We start from the raw sequence: 15,795 nt of genomic DNA on the forward strand, positions 1-15,795 counted from the left end.
CTAAGACTTTCCCTAATGAATTTTTATAAATATGAATGTAGGCGTTCATCCAAACAACAATCCAATTCAAACATGGTAAATTCAAAACCTATATCTGATAGACCATCAGTATTTCCACTAAATACTGGAATTTAATGTTATTAATAAAAGTCTTAGCTATTTACACATTAGTTGCTTCAATTAATAATTACTACATAGCTTTACAATACATTTAATGGATCTTCACAATCTTCACATTCATAGATATCTTTCCCCACTAAATACTTTGTAAGGTGATCTTTTTTATGAGAGTCTTGATTACTAGACTTGTCACTTATATCTATACAACTATCTATATCACTTTTAATATTACAATTTCCAAACATGTGGATAAATTGGGACCAGGATGAATGCTTCTTAATACCTAAATTAATACCAAACTTTACACTATTTTTTAGTATATTTCTCCCATTATTTAGTACTTTATTGTTAATCCTATTAAAATTAAATAATTTATCTGAATTGGATACTGGAATACCATGTAATTTTGATGATATTGATAAATTAGTATTCTTAGTAGGTGCAACAATATTATTCTTAAAGTGAAATAATTCATCACAATCTAGTTCATCATCATATTCTAATTCAGTAAGCCCAGATTGTGAAACTATGTCTTCAACATAAGAATTACTAACAGAATTGGTAGATACTATTGGTATTGTATTGCAATCATCAGATAAGTTAGTAATACTACTACTAGTACTACTAGTATTATATTTAATAATACTTGATTGAGTATTTGATAATATTGTAAAATCATCCTTCATATGATTACAATAATTACAATATGATGAGCATATTGAAGGTGTAATATTTAAAAAAAATTTGTCACTTGTTGTTAATATAAATATATTTTCTAAAATGGGATCATTTGTGCTCTTTATATATAAATCTATGTCTGCCCAAGTAACACTATGTGGTCTATAACCATAAACAAATATTAGTTGAATTGAAAAGTCATCAAATAAAGATATAAGATTTCTCACAATGTGATCTTGAACTACTTCTTTAGATTTTATTATTTTAGTATTTGTATTATTAAAAAGACCTCTTTGATTTAATACTAAATTAGATGTGAAACTTCTTGATGTTGTACCATGAATCCAACTATATACTCCTACAATTAATGCCCTTACAAAACGATTTGTTGAAAATGAATGATCCATTATAGTGTATAATGAAATATAAAAAGATATTCCAAGCCTTAATAATGTTACTTCTAATCTTTGCATATTAGAAGGTCGTCTTTTTAATGAAGATCCAAAACAGGACAATGCATTGAATAAATTTAATAATATTTCAGACTTAAATCCAGATGGTGTTAATATCGGAAATTTTCTATTTTTAAGAAATTCAACAAACCATTCTTCTTCATGTTCTGCTAAATTATGTACATGGCATATTGTCAATAATAATACTGAATACATACTTTGAATACATAGATTATATGATGCATCTTCTGATGATATTTTAGATTTAGTTAAAAATTCAGAAAATAAGATATCAGTTACTGACTCAACTAATCCTCTTTGTGAGGGGGAAAATGCTGAACATAAAGATACTAATATAGAAGGACGGAGAGAATAATTATTATTACCATTATTAGTATTTATTATTTCCGAAATTGTTCTAATAATAGAACAATTACAACTTATTTTTGTATCCTTATCTTCATCTTTATTACTAATATTTGGTTCTTCTATTTTCAAAGATTCTTTAATTCTTGTATACTTCATAATACAATACACGTACTATTCCTAAGTAATCTAAATAATAGGAATATATATATATAATATAAATCCTTCATACCATCATATACATGATAAAAACTTTATATAATTTATAGGTTCCCATGAAATTCTATTATAGCTAATTAAATATTTTATTAAGGAACCTACAACTTATAATCTACAATTATACCAGTATTATCGGCGGTAAATCAAGAGCGCGGTATAAAAATGCAATTTTTTCTTTTCCTTAAATTAATAATATATAAGAGCCATATTCTCTTATTATTAGTATATTAGAATATATAAAGTACGAAAAAATCAATAAAATCCAAATATATGTGTATCTATCCTGTATCTAAATAAGTTATAAAACTAGGATCTAGATTCTTTTTTTATCATCATCATTTCTAATATCATTAAAGGGAATTTCAATATCATCAATATGTACCATAGTTTCATCATTATTATCTTCATCATCATTTTCATCAAAAGATCCACTTGAATCTGTTTCCGAAGTATTTACCTCATCAGATTCACCCTCAAATCTTCCATCATCTCCTCCTACAATTTCAATTTCACCCTGTTGTTTAAAATCTCCTCCTTTATATTGTTCAATAACAGATTTTATTGTTTTCATTGCTTTTTCAATAGCTTGAATTCCTGAATTTTTATCTAAAGAAACTGCAGTAATAACATATTGAGGAGGAGAAATAAATTTTACTTGGATCTCAATACCTTCTTGAGTAACTGTCTCTTGTCCAGCTATAATAGCATGACGAACTGCATCTATACCATCATAACCACAACAACATACATGAATTCTTACACGTAATTTTAATTGTTGAGGTGATAAACGGAACTTTATATCTTCAATTAAGGCTTCTTTAATATTTACAGGTAGATCAAATTCACCAAGAACTTCATCTGGATTTATTGCAGCTTCTTTTAGAGCATCTAAAGCATGACCATATTTTTTATGTAAAGGCCAAATTAATTTTTTACTTAATTCTTCTACAGATATACCCTCACGTTGAGCTATATGACGAACTGTTTGATATACCTTTTTCATTTTGGAGAATTTCTCTTCACATCTTTCAACATCCTCTGGATTAACTCTTTTCTTTGATAAATCAATATAACCTTTATTTTTATCTACACGTAAAACTACCACAACTTCAAGTCTACCAACTCTTGTAAGTTTATTAACACTGCGAATACGTCGTTTAGAAAGTTCTGACATAAGTATCATACCTTCTATATCATTATACTCAAGTAAACTAACAAAAGCACCAACTTCCGTAATTCTTTTAACACGTGCCATTACAAATTCTTCAGGTTCTGGGAATTTATTTTCATAGAATCTACAATCTACTAATTCTTGATTTTTCCCAGTCATTCTATATAATTATATTATTGATAAAAAAAAAAAAAAAAAGAAAAGAAATTCTTTATAGTTCAGTTTTTTTTTTTTAAATTTCTTAAGCCTAGGGTAAATTTAAATAAATATTTTTTGTCTTTAGCGCCAATTCCAGAAATCATAACATACCTTTCCCCCCATTATTTTTATTAAATTCTATTATTAAAATAGTGGAAATTTTTAGTTTCTAGACTTTTTTATTTTATATTAAAACAAAGAAAACTATAGAGAATAAAGTAAAGACAAATATTTATAGATATAATTACTATTTAATTTTCTACTTTATTTTTTTCTTTTTAGGAGATAAAGATTCATCAGAAGAATAACCTTGAGAATCTACATCTTCCTGTCCTGATAAAGAGTCTTCATCACCCTCAGATGAACCACTATCCTCAGATAGGTCACTATCTTCAGATGAATCAGTCTCTTCATTATTTTCAAAATCTTCATCATCTTCATCATCACTAGGAAGATCTTGACCTAAGATAACTTGAGTTTGAGATTTATTGGAAATCTTAGATTCCCTTGAACTACCTTTTCTACGTGAATTATTATCAATAGCTTCTTGTAAATTCCTAATTCTAATATTTTTCTCTTGTAAGAATTTAATTAAAGGATTATACTCTGCTTTATCTATACTTGTAAAACTATAATCCCCACCACCTTTAATAGTAACAAATAATTCAAAAAATCTTGTTTGATTACCACTCATTCTAGAAAATTCAATATTAAGTATTTCATCATAACGAATCATAATAACAGGTTTAGTAATAAAAATAAAACTACGGTTTAAAGGATACAATAATCCATCTTGAGCCTTAAATGAACATCTAATACAATGATAAGAAGATGCAGATCTAAAATCACCTGGAACAACTATAGGACGACCAGTTAAAGCTTTAAAAATACGAGTTACAATATCCCAAAATCTACCAACCATAACTGTAGATAGACCATTAAAACGTTGAATCTCTTTCTCAGATAAATTAAGTGGTATTTCAATATCTTCATCTTGTTGAGTATCAAATTGAATAACAATAAAAGGATATTTAGTATTACCTTGTCTAACTGGAGTTTCTAATGCAATAACAAGATTTATATGTGTTACACCTGGACGTGGTAAAAGAAACATTCTAGATATTGATTGATATAAAATTGTATAATCAAATGATTTACCATGTAATTTCATACTATTTACTAAAACTTCAATTTCATATCTACCACGAGGGACTATTAAATGAATATCATTCCAACGACAAACTTTATCAACTGAGCCACTTGATCCTATTCCTGATAATAAAGTTAATTGATTCCTTAATAATTCAACTTTTGAACTATTATCAGTTTCATTTTGATCTATATTAGGTATAAAAAAACGAATTTCAACAAGTTTATCATCATTTTCCTCACTATTTGTTTCACCACTAAATTCTAAGACCATTTCAGATTTTGAAGGTAATGCTATTTGATTAATTTGAGTTGTTGGTATATACATTAATATTTTGTCATCATTTTTAATACAAAAAGTATCATTTTCAATAATAGCATTACCCCAATTAGATCCCTGGGTATTAACAGAAAATTCTTTAATAATAATATTATAATATGTTTTAAAATGTTTTTCAATAATTGGGAAATCTAATGATCTAAATCCAGTAAAATATATACAATCCTTTTTCTCCTTTAAAAATAATCTTAATTGGTGACTATTATCTTCATTCCCAACACGTATCCATTGTACTGCAGATATTTCATCAGGTTTATAATGATAAGTTGCATTTGTCCTTCTATTTTTCCAACCAAATAGATCTTTACTAGCTTTAAAAATACCCGAGTCATGAAGCCCTAAACCTTTAATATTTCCAAAAGATAATATATCAGATGTATCCGTCATATTAAAAATTATTTACATATATTCAATGTATAATTACTTAGAATGATAAAAATTGAGTAAATGATGGGGGTATGGCGGCTGTAAAAGTGATTTATTACTAGAAATTATTAATATAATTAAGTGGTATAATCGAGAAATAATCCATATATGTTAATAATTTGAAGAAATAAGAATGACCTTTATTATTTTCACAACATATTAATTTAAATATTAATTAATATTAAGTATTTAATGGTAATATCCTAAAATATATTATTACTGTAGAAAGAAAATATGTATTCAAAAACCCTATATTCTAATATTGCTATAATTTTAATAAAAAAAATAATACTCTCAAATTTAATCTCAAAGTTAAAAAAGAAAGATAAATAAATAAATGAAACTTAAGTTATATAGGTACTTAAAATTAAACTAAAGGGTTTTTTAAGATCCTGATATCTATAATCTAAAGGGTACCCGATAATATTATTAAAAAAATATCACAATAAATCTAATTAAATAAAATTCTAATATATCATTTTATTTAAATAATATTTAGTTTTGATAATATTTAAAAATTATATTTTGATTATTACTTTATTTAACATTCCAATTAAACTGAGTAATAGAATAAGTAAAACTTATAAAATAACCTTTAAATTTCTGATATATAAAGGAAATGATAAAATTTTATTTAAAGATATTTATGAGACAATTTCTATTAAATAATTTGATAATATAAATAAATTAATAGAGAATATATTCTTATTATATGAAATTTTAGATCTAAATATATAAATAATAAGATCATTTATAAAAATTCTAAATAATATTATCTAGCAATTATGATAATTTAAAGAATATTTATTGTAATAAATCTTATTTATAAATATCATTGTAAATATATTACTTATTAAAAAAATAACGAGGTATAATTTTATTATATAAGCTATAGTTAAATAATATTTTTTTTTTGATATAGGAGCTAGGAAGATTCTTAATAATTGCAAAATTTCTGGTATTGAATTATCATATTTATAATTTGAGAAATAACTTACAAATTTGATAATATATTGAATTAATGTTCTAATGTAAGAAATTTTATATATGTATATCTGAAGGAATATAAATGGTTTAAGTATTTTAAATAAGAATAAATGATTTGGTTGTATTATATTTACTGGCCATTGATATGGTTTACTAAAACTTGAAACAAATACATTATTAACTATTAAATGCCCATCTTTAGTTAATGGTGAATAACGTCCTTTAAGCTGCAAATATTTTTGAGATTCAACATTATAAATATTAATATCAGTTATCCAACTAACTATTATACCATTAATTGAATTAATAATTAATGCATCTCCTATTCTTATGTCTTTAGCTAACACAGAAACAACTTTAAAGTGATCTATTTTATTATTTATATATATATTATGAAAATGAGAAAATATAGTTGTGTTTATTTCACAATCTCCTTTTTGAGGAAAATCACCAAGATCTAATTTAAATATTAAATGATTTGGTGATAAAATTAAAGGTATATCTACATTCAGATATTTTATTATAATCCAATTATCATCAGGATAAAAATTTGGATCATTGTGGAGCATCATAATAACTTCACTATATTTTGTTTTTAATGATTTATAATCAAAAGTTAAGATATGTTCGCCAATTTTTAATTCTTTAATTGGAATATATCCTCTAGTTTTAGATAAAACTATATTTTCTCCTGGAAAACATAAATTATTTGTTTCACTATTTGCATAACAATTAGTATTAAATCCATAATCATCCTCATCAAGTTCTGTAGATACATATCCCATATTAATTATATCTCCAATACATGATGTTGGAAATGATACTTGTAAAGATGCTGAAATTACATTTCCCCAATCTGATCGAAAACTTTGTGAATCAAAATCTTGGAGTGAACTTAAAATTCCCTTAACTTTTAATCTAACAAATGAATAATTTATTATGATTTGTTGATCTATAATAAGTTTCGGAAAGATTCTATATATTATTTCCCATAAATATATATAATATATTAATAAGAATTTTTGGAATTCCATTTATTTTTAAATTATGTAATTATATAATCCTTAATCTAAATATTTGGAAAAGATGCACACGTGTGTACACACAGCGGTGAAAGACGGTACCATAATTTTAGTGAATTTGTAACTTTTAAAAATTTTAAGTTTAAAATGCACGGTAGGGCTAAAAGTAATAAACTAATATTAACAGAAGAAAAGAAGATATTAATAAATCAAGCAAAATGCCTTTTAGAAAAGTGTGTAGAAAATATAAATTCAACTACACAACCTGCTAAATTAATGGATTTAACATTAAGAATATTTAAAACTAATGTTGAAATTTCTAGTTTATGGAATTTTAGGAAGTGGTACATTTCAAATATATATAATTCTAATTCTAAAGAAGGTTTTGATACCATTTTATGTGAGTTAAAACTTACAGAAGATCTACTATTTGGAAATCCTAAATCTTATTCATTATGGTATCATAGAGTATGGATAATTGTATACTTAATAGATCCAGAAAAGAGTAAATATTATAATATACCTCAAGGAATAAAATATAATAATAATTATTTTGTTAATTATTGGAGAAATATATATGACAAAACTAAGGATATTAATTATAATAGTAACAATAATGATGATAAGATACCTAATAATTACAAATATTTAGACTCTGTGGAAACAATTCATAAAGATTCTGAAGATACATATAATATTAATAAGAATATAGAATCAAAAGATTTAAGTAAAGAAGATAATTATTCTAAATCTCATATATTATCTATTGTAAAGATATTTAAAGATGAATTAAATTTGTGTGAAAGATTTTTACAATTTGATGATCGTAATTTTCATTGTTGGAATCATCGTTTATTTTCATTAACGTGTTTAACTAGAATGTGTTATTTATATCCAATGATCTATAATTCTTATCCTGAATTTAGAGATATTGGTAAATCAGAAATTGCTTTAACAAAGCAATATATTGAAGATAATTTTTCCAATTATTCATCTTGGCATCAAAGGATACTCTTGAATAATACTCCAAATTTAAGTATTATTGAAAATATAGAAGATTTAAAATTGGAGTTAGACTTAATACATCAAGCTATTTTTACAGAACCAAATGATCAAAGTATATGGCAATATTATCAATGGTTAATAGAGGATAAATTTCCTAAAATAATATTAAATAAGGTGAATTATATAAATTGTTGTTTTTATATATTAAAGGCAACTTTTATATCTAGTAATAAGTCAAAATTTGAGTTTGAATTTTCTCAAGCATGTGCTATTGATACTGAGAAATCTTATATATACTTTGAAGATAACGAAATATATAAAATTAAGGGTTCTTGGATTATAGTAAATAATAAAACGAAATTAAAACCACTAATTAATAATAGATTACCTAGAGAATATTTAAATAATTTACAACTTATATCAAAAAATTGGTTATATATAGTGGATGAAGAATTTCAAAATTTTAATAAATTTGAAGCTAAATTAAGACAAAGTATTTATGTTAACATAGTAATATCCCAAAGATCAGGACAAATATATAGTAACAAGGTAGATTGGATTTATCCAAATTCCTTAAACCAACATTTTGGCTTAAGAGATATCCAAATAGAAAATAAATTAGAAACAAAATTAGATATAAATGAAATTGCCTCATTTATATTATATAATATTCAAGATAACAATAAAAGTAATTTAAATATACTTGAGTATAAATCAAAGTTGAATTTAAAGGATATTCCAGAAAAATTAGTTAATGAGTGGATTGATACTTTAATTCAAGAATGTGATCTATTAACAGAAATTATAGAATTAGAACCTGATTGTAAATACCCAATATTAACTAGAAATCTTATCTATTTTATATTACAAGTAATTTTACCCAATAATAATAAGATTAATAAAAATATAGATATATACATTGATGAGTATAAACATCTTCAAAAAATAGATGAATTAAGGAGTGGTTATTATCAAAATCTTAGTAGAAATATAGAGAATATATTAAAGTAATGAATAGACAATTTGAGATATAAAAGAAAAAAATAATTTGTTAAAATTAACCTAATTAATATCTACAAATTTTAAAATATTAAATGGCTTCTAAGATACTATTCTATAATTAATTCAAATATATTAACATCTTTATATAATCTTCATTTTATTTTATATTAAATATAGTCCTGGTTAATAGTATTACAGAACTATTTCACCTTCAGAATCTAGATGATTTTCATCTACCATATCAACATCTTGAGTTTGATATTCATTTACAAATAACTGTCTTTTCTCAGTTATCTTGTCTATTCTCTTCTTTTGCTTACGTAATACAGAATTTAATGATACATCTCTCATCTTAACCGTTTCAGTTAATGGTATTTCGGGTCCTTTTAGTAATGTTGTATTCTTTTCTAATTCTTTATCTGCAAGAGTTTTCTGAGCTTGTTGTTGCTTCATTAAACGAACTTTATAAAACCTCTCTTTCCTATCTTGTTTAATTTTGTCAATAGTTTGCATAGCCTTGATTGTCTTAATATATAGTTGACGATCATATCTTAATGGGCAATTACGTCTTTTTTCAAATTCAAATGTTTTATCCATAATCATCTCTTTACCATGAGTCTTTCTATAGGCCTTTGTCCATTTTGATTTTCTTGGATTGTGTTTCATCTTAAAATGCCTATGGCATTTGCTTCGGCAAAATTTAAACACTTTTGCATCATTTCTTACAAATGTTACACCATGGCCAGGGTATATATTACTTGAGCAATACCAGCACTTCTCAATACGCATCTTCTAGAAGTAACTATTAATTAAAATTTAATTGTAATTATTGCTAGTATTGGATATTCAAGTTGTTTCCACAATTTTTATTCAATTATTGACTTTTAAATTTTAAGTACTATTATATAGCGCCTATTATTATTTTTAGTTTGTAAGAGGAGGTATCGGATATTTTTACTCTAGTATAGAATGTCTCGCTAAAGAGCGCGTTATTTGTTTTTCTTTTTACTTTTTTTCTCTAATTATGTTGCACCAAATGCCTAATATAAGAAGTGAATTTTGTAATTGCAGCAATAATGTCAATATATGAAGAATGTGATTTCCCTATCTCATGTGGAAATTGTCTAGGTGATACACAGTATCTTCGAATGGTGAGATCTAATAATGAGAAAAGTTGTAAACTCTGTAATAGACCATGCACTAGTTTTCGTTGGAAATTTAACAATTCAAATAAATATAAACAAACCGTCATTTGTAAGACCTGTGCCCAACTAAAGAATGTTTGTCAGGTATGTGTCTCCGATATTAATTATGGAATACCTTTAAGTCTTCTAGACAACTATATTGCTAAACATAGTAAAGATAATAGTTTACTTTCTCTAACAAATATACCTAATACAATAGCTAATAGAGATTATTTTGTAGAAAATAAGCTCAATGGAAATGATGAAGGTTATATAAGAAAGTTAGAAAAAAGTATAATCCAAAGAAGACAAATTTTGGAGAGTAATATATTAAAAAGTGAATTATCTAAGAATATTCGAAAACATGAAAGTAAGGTAACAGATAATAAAGAAGAATATATTGGGAAATCAAGTGGATTAAAACATAGTTTGGATTATATAAATAGTAATTTAGCTGATTATAAGAATGATAAAACTGGAGAGAACGTAAAAATAAAGAAATATCGCAACTCTAAAACTGATACAGTTGAAGATTCTTTTAAATCTATAGGGTTTTTTCCTAGTATGGATCCTAAATCTATGGGAAATGCTCCAATAGTTTATAAAAAGTAATTGTATAATTTATATATTTTTTATTGATAATAGCATTCTGTAAGATATGATGCAAATATTACATCACTGAAATAGTTCTCTTATTATATATATATATACACTTTCTTTGTATACTTAGCTATATTCTTTTAATATTCTTTGTAATAAAATTCTTTAGTTAATGAAAATTCCCAGATATATTTATATCTACAATATATTACTAATTATTATCTACATATACAGAGACTTCAATATATACTATAGAATATTATTAATTTAGATTTAATTCATTGATCTTTTTAGTATATATAAGAAAAAAGTTAAGGTTTCCTGATACTTGATATCTTCAAAATATTTAATATCTAATAATCTATATTATTAAATTTAGGAAATTAGATTCTTGATAGTATTGTATAATTCAATAAGATGTAAAATAGTTTTATATACGACAGTATTTCTTTGTAACTTATTCCAAAAGTAAATATTTTAATAATAGTAATAATAATATAAACAAAAATCTGAGGTGAAATTCTAAATATATTTCTATAAAAAGTGATAGAAATTTTAAATATTAATATTTTACAAATATCTTCACTAAAATAAAATTGTGTAAATATTAAAATATTCTTCATACTCTAAATATTGATAATAAAATAACCTTATAGTAATTACTAAGATCAATTGTTTTAAATTATATTCAATTATAAAGAATATTTATTAAAAATAGTTATTTAAATCTTAGCTAATTTATTTTTTATATCTTTACTTATTATAGAGCAAATAAATGATTAAATTACTGATAATTTCAATCCTTATAATCTAATTTAAATCTCCTTTATCAAATCCTGATACCACATTATCTCCATCTCTTTGTTGTATTTCATCAATTGAATTTTTCAACATTAAGTTATTGTGTTTTGCAGTTGTGTTAGATAATTGAACTTCTTGTTTTAGTTCCGATATATTATTCTCTTTAATTTTATCCCCATTACTTGTATCAGTTTCATTATTCTGTTCAGATTTAATATTTAATTGATTAGGAAATTCCTTATTTTTTTTAGAGAAATCTTGGGTCTTAACATTGCTTTCTTCTATAGGATGGTTACTTTTCCATAATTCTAAGTCACTTCTAAATTCAGGTTTTAAATTTATTTCAGTTTCTTGAGTTTTAGATTGATCTACTTCAGAATGTTCTTTTTCTAAATCTAACTCTTCTATATTAGTTGAATCATATAATTTTGGTGAATTATTATCCTGAACTTTCGAATTTAGTAGTAAATCTGTGGGTTTATTCTCTAGAATATTGGTTAAATTTTGTTCTTTATCTCTTATATTTTCATCTTTCTCAGTATCTTCTTCTAATTCTAATTCAATAGCTCGTTGTTCCTCAAGCTCTTTCTTAAGTAATTCTATTTCTTTATTTTTTTCTTCAATACTCCTCACTTGTCTTACTTCCTCTTTCATTCCTTGAAGTCTATCATCAATCTCATCAGGAGGTTCTATGAGCGTTGTTATATCTTCAGGTTCTTCACCCTTTAAAGATTCTTTAATATTTGTAACTCCTCTAAGTAAAGGTTGGTCATATAAATTCTCAATATTCAATAAATTTGCATTTTTTTTATCTTCTCTATACTTTTTACCTTTTTTCTTATACTTTCCTTTTTTATCATAAGAACTTGATTTTTCTATATTATCATCATTATAGTCTGTATCATTTTTATTAAGATCAGTTTCTTCATCACTTTCTACAACTGAATCATCCACAGAATTAGCAATTTCTTTTTGTAAATTATCATCATTTTGAACTGATTGTTCTGATGATAAATATATTAATACATCCCTTCTCATTTTTTCTAAATCTAAATTAATTTCAAATGCAATAATTTGGGGTTTAACAATTCCAGTTATTTTACGGTCACCAACTACCCAAGATGGATATGAGTCTATATGATTTTCAATACAAGTCTTCCACTCTTTATTATGAAATACTGTAAAACTACATTCAACATAACTTTTAGTATCTTTAAGAAGTTGTATTGATGATTTTCCCCATATCATTTCATTAATAGCAGTAGAAGGTGATCCATGCATACCATAAAGAATTCCCCCAGATTCAATAAACCTTTTTATAATCCGTCTATTTAATTCATCTTCTTCTTTACTTAAAACTGGAATATTTAAATTTTCTGCAATAAAAGGTACAATACTATTTTGAGATTCTAAATTCGAAAAATACATACATAAAATTAGAATTAAAGAAATAATAAAACATATTCCAGTAAGTTTAAGACTTTCCATAAAATTTGATAGTAATCCAGGATACCAATTAAGTATAAAAATTATAAAAAAGAGACAAAAATTTGCCAATGTTAAAATTGAATAAGTTTGGAATTGAAAGTACATTAAAAATATTAGGTAGAAATTCACATATATAGCAATATTTACCATTAAAAATGTTAATCTATTCCAAATACTTATACTATCAATCCAAAAAGTCACAGAATTTAAATCATAACCACCTTTATATAAATCCTGGTACTTTTCAGAGTTTGGATATTTCTGGAGTTCACTATAGCCTTGAAATTCTTTTTCATTCATACCTAATTGTTCCTTATAAGATAATGCAACAGTAACTAGTAATGAAATTTCCCAAATTAATGCATATCCAGACAATGGAATTCCAAAAATCCACCAATTTGGGCTATCTAATATTATTCTTTCAAAAATTTTCCACGATATATTCTTATGAGTTACATAATAAATCTCCAGAATACTTATAATTATGCATGGTAAAAGAATTGTCAAAATTAAAGGACGTACAAATTGACTAAAAATTAACATTTATACAAATTATTATAACAATAACAATATTACTAATATTTTCAGAATATTCTATGAATCTTTTTTGTAATATATTTCAGTTTTTCATGGGTGCAGAATTGACACCCGATCTTTTTGGGTGAAATATGTAAACATTTTTTATTTTAAAAGAAATCTAATAATAAGATCATTAAGATTATTTTTATTCTATATTTATATTATTTTAAATTTGCAATAATCCTTAATATTAAATCATTAAGATCTAGAAGGTATTTCTCTTGATACCAGTTACTTATAGTAATCATTAATACATAATAAAAATAATTGAAAAAAAAATAGAAAATAATTAATTATCTACTCAGAATATTAAAAGAAATATCTAAAAAATTTAGACTATATAAAATAAATTAAATCTATTATCTATTAATAATCCAAATTTTTATAATTTGAAATACAAAGTAAAAAATCGGAAAATTTACTATTTAAATGATCGAATCTTTCCTCAATTACTTTCACTTTATGAAATACTTCAGTTCTTGCACTTTCCTTAATTTCCATATTATCCAATATTAAAGCTCTAGCATTAGAACCATATATTTCTATAGTATTTTGAAGATGATCCATCTTATTCCTTAAATCTTGAAAATTCTCATTTGATTTCATTAATTTTATATCAGATAATGTTGGATCTTCAAGTAACATTTCTTGTTTATAAAGTGTTAATTTATTATCTATTTCTTGTATTTCCATAAGAACATCTGTATATGTATTCTGATCTCCTGATCCTTGTAATGTAAATGATGGAGGATAAGATGACATAAACATATCCATTATACTAATTAATTGTAATTGTAGTTCACTTGTTATTTGTTTTAATATTTGTATATCATTACATGTACTTTCAAATGTATACATATCAGTTTCCAAATTCTCTTCAAACCTATCTTCAATTTTTGGTTCAATACTATTAGAAGTATTCTCTTGATTTTCTGAATCACTTATATATATAACTTCACCATTATTATTAACAGAAATTCTCCCCTTTAATAATTTCCCTTCATTCTTTTTAATAAATTCCTTCAATTTTTGTTTTCTTTCCTCTAAACGTTTAATTATTACATCATAATCTGTTATACTACTTTTATGTCTAATAATCATTGGTTGTAAAGAATCTTCTATATTTTTATTCTCTAATAGTAAACTTCTTAAGCATAAAGATCCTGTAGGAGCTGAATATTTTTTAAGTATTTCATTATTTATATTATGACATATTTCTTTAATTTCAGGAATAATATCATATTTATTATCAGTAGATAATGTTTTTGAAAGTTTTTGTATATGCCATCTACTACCATAAACAAATAATGCTGCTATTGCAATATTTTTGCAATCTTCAAGATGTTCATCTAATACAAATTCATCTATTGGGCTATAATTTAAAATATTCCATATATCTCTTTCTTTAAATGATTCAAATGAAATATCACTAGCTCTACGTTTCTCTTTAGGATTAATAATATCAATATTTATATTTAATTCTTCTAGTAATGAGAATATATTAGATTCTGTTACTAAATTTATTACTATAATCCCACAACCAGATGATTGAACAATATTTAGATCAATATTAGCAATTGGCATTGAATTATTTTTATTTTCAGTGATAAACACATTACCATCTAAAGCTGATACACTTTCAGAATCTACACAATCTAAAAATTCTCCTGCTGCATCCATCAACCATATTTGACATTTACAATCATTTGGTAATTTAATTTTACTATAATTGTCATCTAAAATATTTTTAGTATCGGTATTTCTCAATAATTCAAAACGTACTTTAACTCTTTCCCCAGCCTTTTTTGGGACACCAAATCCACCTGTTGTTTGGATATGGAATAGTCTACCAAAATTATTTTCTGTTATAAAGCGCATTTCTCTTTTTCTTTACTTTATCTTCTAATAAAATTTCTTGATTTTACTACTGCACTTCTGAGGAGTGCATGGGCTGTTGTATCGAATATTGCGTCTAGATCTCGATTACACAATGCATATCAATACTAAA

At 24.4% G+C, this 15,795-nt stretch overlaps 9 protein-coding genes across 9 annotated transcripts, besides 27 other annotated features; 2 read left to right on the top strand and 7 right to left on the bottom strand.

The window, feature by feature from the left end:
* Positions 1-200: 200 nt before the first annotated feature.
* On the bottom strand, positions 201-1,775 carry CMU_019410 (uncharacterized protein; the record flags this gene model as incomplete). Its single annotated transcript, XM_002140497.1, has 1 exon — positions 201-1,775. One exon carries the CDS (start codon positions 1,773-1,775, stop codon positions 201-203), a length of 1,575 nt encoding a protein of 524 aa, XP_002140533.1.
* Positions 476-496: a sequence feature (AT_rich).
* Positions 1,776-1,817: 42 nt separating the features above from the next.
* Positions 1,818-1,839: a sequence feature (AT_rich).
* A 309-nt stretch (positions 1,840-2,148) lies between these two features.
* CMU_019420 (eukaryotic translation initiation factor 2 alpha subunit family protein) lies at positions 2,149-3,165 on the bottom strand (the record flags this gene model as incomplete). Its single annotated transcript, XM_002140498.1, has 1 exon — positions 2,149-3,165. One exon carries the CDS (start codon positions 3,163-3,165, stop codon positions 2,149-2,151), a length of 1,017 nt encoding a protein of 338 aa, XP_002140534.1.
* Positions 2,162-2,257: a microsatellite.
* A 22-nt stretch (positions 3,166-3,187) lies between the features above and the next one.
* Positions 3,188-3,213: a microsatellite.
* A 46-nt stretch (positions 3,214-3,259) lies between these two features.
* Positions 3,260-3,281: a sequence feature (AT_rich).
* A 44-nt stretch (positions 3,282-3,325) lies between these two features.
* Positions 3,326-3,356: a sequence feature (AT_rich).
* Positions 3,357-3,463: 107 nt separating this feature from the next.
* On the bottom strand, positions 3,464-5,080 carry CMU_019430 (FACT complex subunit SSRP1, putative; the record flags this gene model as incomplete). Its single annotated transcript, XM_002140499.1, has 1 exon — positions 3,464-5,080. The coding sequence occupies one exon, from the start codon at positions 5,078-5,080 to the stop codon at positions 3,464-3,466; it is 1,617 nt and encodes a 538-aa protein (XP_002140535.1).
* Positions 4,772-4,803: a sequence feature (AT_rich).
* Positions 5,081-5,275: 195 nt separating the features above from the next.
* Positions 5,276-5,313: a sequence feature (AT_rich).
* A 72-nt stretch (positions 5,314-5,385) lies between these two features.
* Positions 5,386-5,410: a sequence feature (AT_rich).
* Positions 5,411-5,539: 129 nt separating this feature from the next.
* Positions 5,540-5,664: a sequence feature (AT_rich).
* A 77-nt stretch (positions 5,665-5,741) lies between these two features.
* Positions 5,742-6,034: a sequence feature (AT_rich).
* Positions 5,896-7,140, bottom strand: CMU_019440 (uncharacterized protein; the record flags this gene model as incomplete). The annotated part of the gene is made up of 1 exon (XM_002140500.1): positions 5,896-7,140. The coding sequence occupies one exon, from the start codon at positions 7,138-7,140 to the stop codon at positions 5,896-5,898; it is 1,245 nt and encodes a 414-aa protein (XP_002140536.1).
* Positions 6,475-6,500: a sequence feature (AT_rich).
* Positions 7,098-7,168: a sequence feature (AT_rich).
* Positions 7,169-7,275: 107 nt separating this feature from the next.
* CMU_019450 (protein prenyltransferase alpha subunit repeat, putative) lies at positions 7,276-9,144 on the top strand (the record flags this gene model as incomplete). The annotated part of the gene is made up of 1 exon (XM_002140501.1): positions 7,276-9,144. The coding sequence occupies one exon, from the start codon at positions 7,276-7,278 to the stop codon at positions 9,142-9,144; it is 1,869 nt and encodes a 622-aa protein (XP_002140537.1).
* Positions 7,659-7,772: a microsatellite.
* Positions 8,787-8,835: a sequence feature (AT_rich).
* Positions 9,016-9,050: a sequence feature (AT_rich).
* Positions 9,145-9,161: 17 nt separating the features above from the next.
* Positions 9,162-9,229: a sequence feature (AT_rich).
* A 19-nt stretch (positions 9,230-9,248) lies between these two features.
* Positions 9,249-9,311: a sequence feature (AT_rich).
* Positions 9,312-9,327: 16 nt separating this feature from the next.
* Positions 9,328-9,924, bottom strand: CMU_019460 (60S ribosomal protein L24, putative; the record flags this gene model as incomplete). The annotated part of the gene is made up of 1 exon (XM_002140502.1): positions 9,328-9,924. One exon carries the CDS (start codon positions 9,922-9,924, stop codon positions 9,328-9,330), a length of 597 nt encoding a protein of 198 aa, XP_002140538.1.
* A 14-nt stretch (positions 9,925-9,938) lies between these two features.
* Positions 9,939-9,966: a sequence feature (AT_rich).
* Positions 9,967-10,211: 245 nt separating this feature from the next.
* On the top strand, positions 10,212-10,931 carry CMU_019470 (uncharacterized protein; the record flags this gene model as incomplete). The annotated part of the gene is made up of 1 exon (XM_002140503.1): positions 10,212-10,931. One exon carries the CDS (start codon positions 10,212-10,214, stop codon positions 10,929-10,931), a length of 720 nt encoding a protein of 239 aa, XP_002140539.1.
* Positions 10,918-10,956: a sequence feature (AT_rich).
* Positions 10,957-11,258: 302 nt separating this feature from the next.
* Positions 11,259-11,297: a sequence feature (AT_rich).
* A 91-nt stretch (positions 11,298-11,388) lies between these two features.
* Positions 11,389-11,421: a sequence feature (AT_rich).
* Positions 11,422-11,469: 48 nt separating this feature from the next.
* Positions 11,470-11,536: a sequence feature (AT_rich).
* Positions 11,537-11,594: 58 nt separating this feature from the next.
* Positions 11,595-11,670: a sequence feature (AT_rich).
* A 59-nt stretch (positions 11,671-11,729) lies between these two features.
* Positions 11,730-13,751, bottom strand: CMU_019480 (uncharacterized protein; the record flags this gene model as incomplete). Its single annotated transcript, XM_002140504.1, has 1 exon — positions 11,730-13,751. One exon carries the CDS (start codon positions 13,749-13,751, stop codon positions 11,730-11,732), a length of 2,022 nt encoding a protein of 673 aa, XP_002140540.1.
* A 133-nt stretch (positions 13,752-13,884) lies between these two features.
* Positions 13,885-13,961: a sequence feature (AT_rich).
* Positions 13,962-14,033: 72 nt separating this feature from the next.
* Positions 14,034-14,178: a sequence feature (AT_rich).
* Positions 14,154-15,665, bottom strand: CMU_019490 (uncharacterized protein; the record flags this gene model as incomplete). Its single annotated transcript, XM_002140505.1, has 1 exon — positions 14,154-15,665. The coding sequence occupies one exon, from the start codon at positions 15,663-15,665 to the stop codon at positions 14,154-14,156; it is 1,512 nt and encodes a 503-aa protein (XP_002140541.1).
* Positions 15,240-15,268: a sequence feature (AT_rich).
* Positions 15,666-15,795: the final 130 nt, after the last annotated feature.

Source organism: Cryptosporidium muris, genomic scaffold, assembly GCF_000006515.1.
Source record: "Cryptosporidium muris RN66 scf_1106632373407 genomic scaffold, whole genome shotgun sequence".
NCBI classification, from domain to species: domain Eukaryota; phylum Apicomplexa; class Conoidasida; order Eucoccidiorida; family Cryptosporidiidae; genus Cryptosporidium; species Cryptosporidium muris.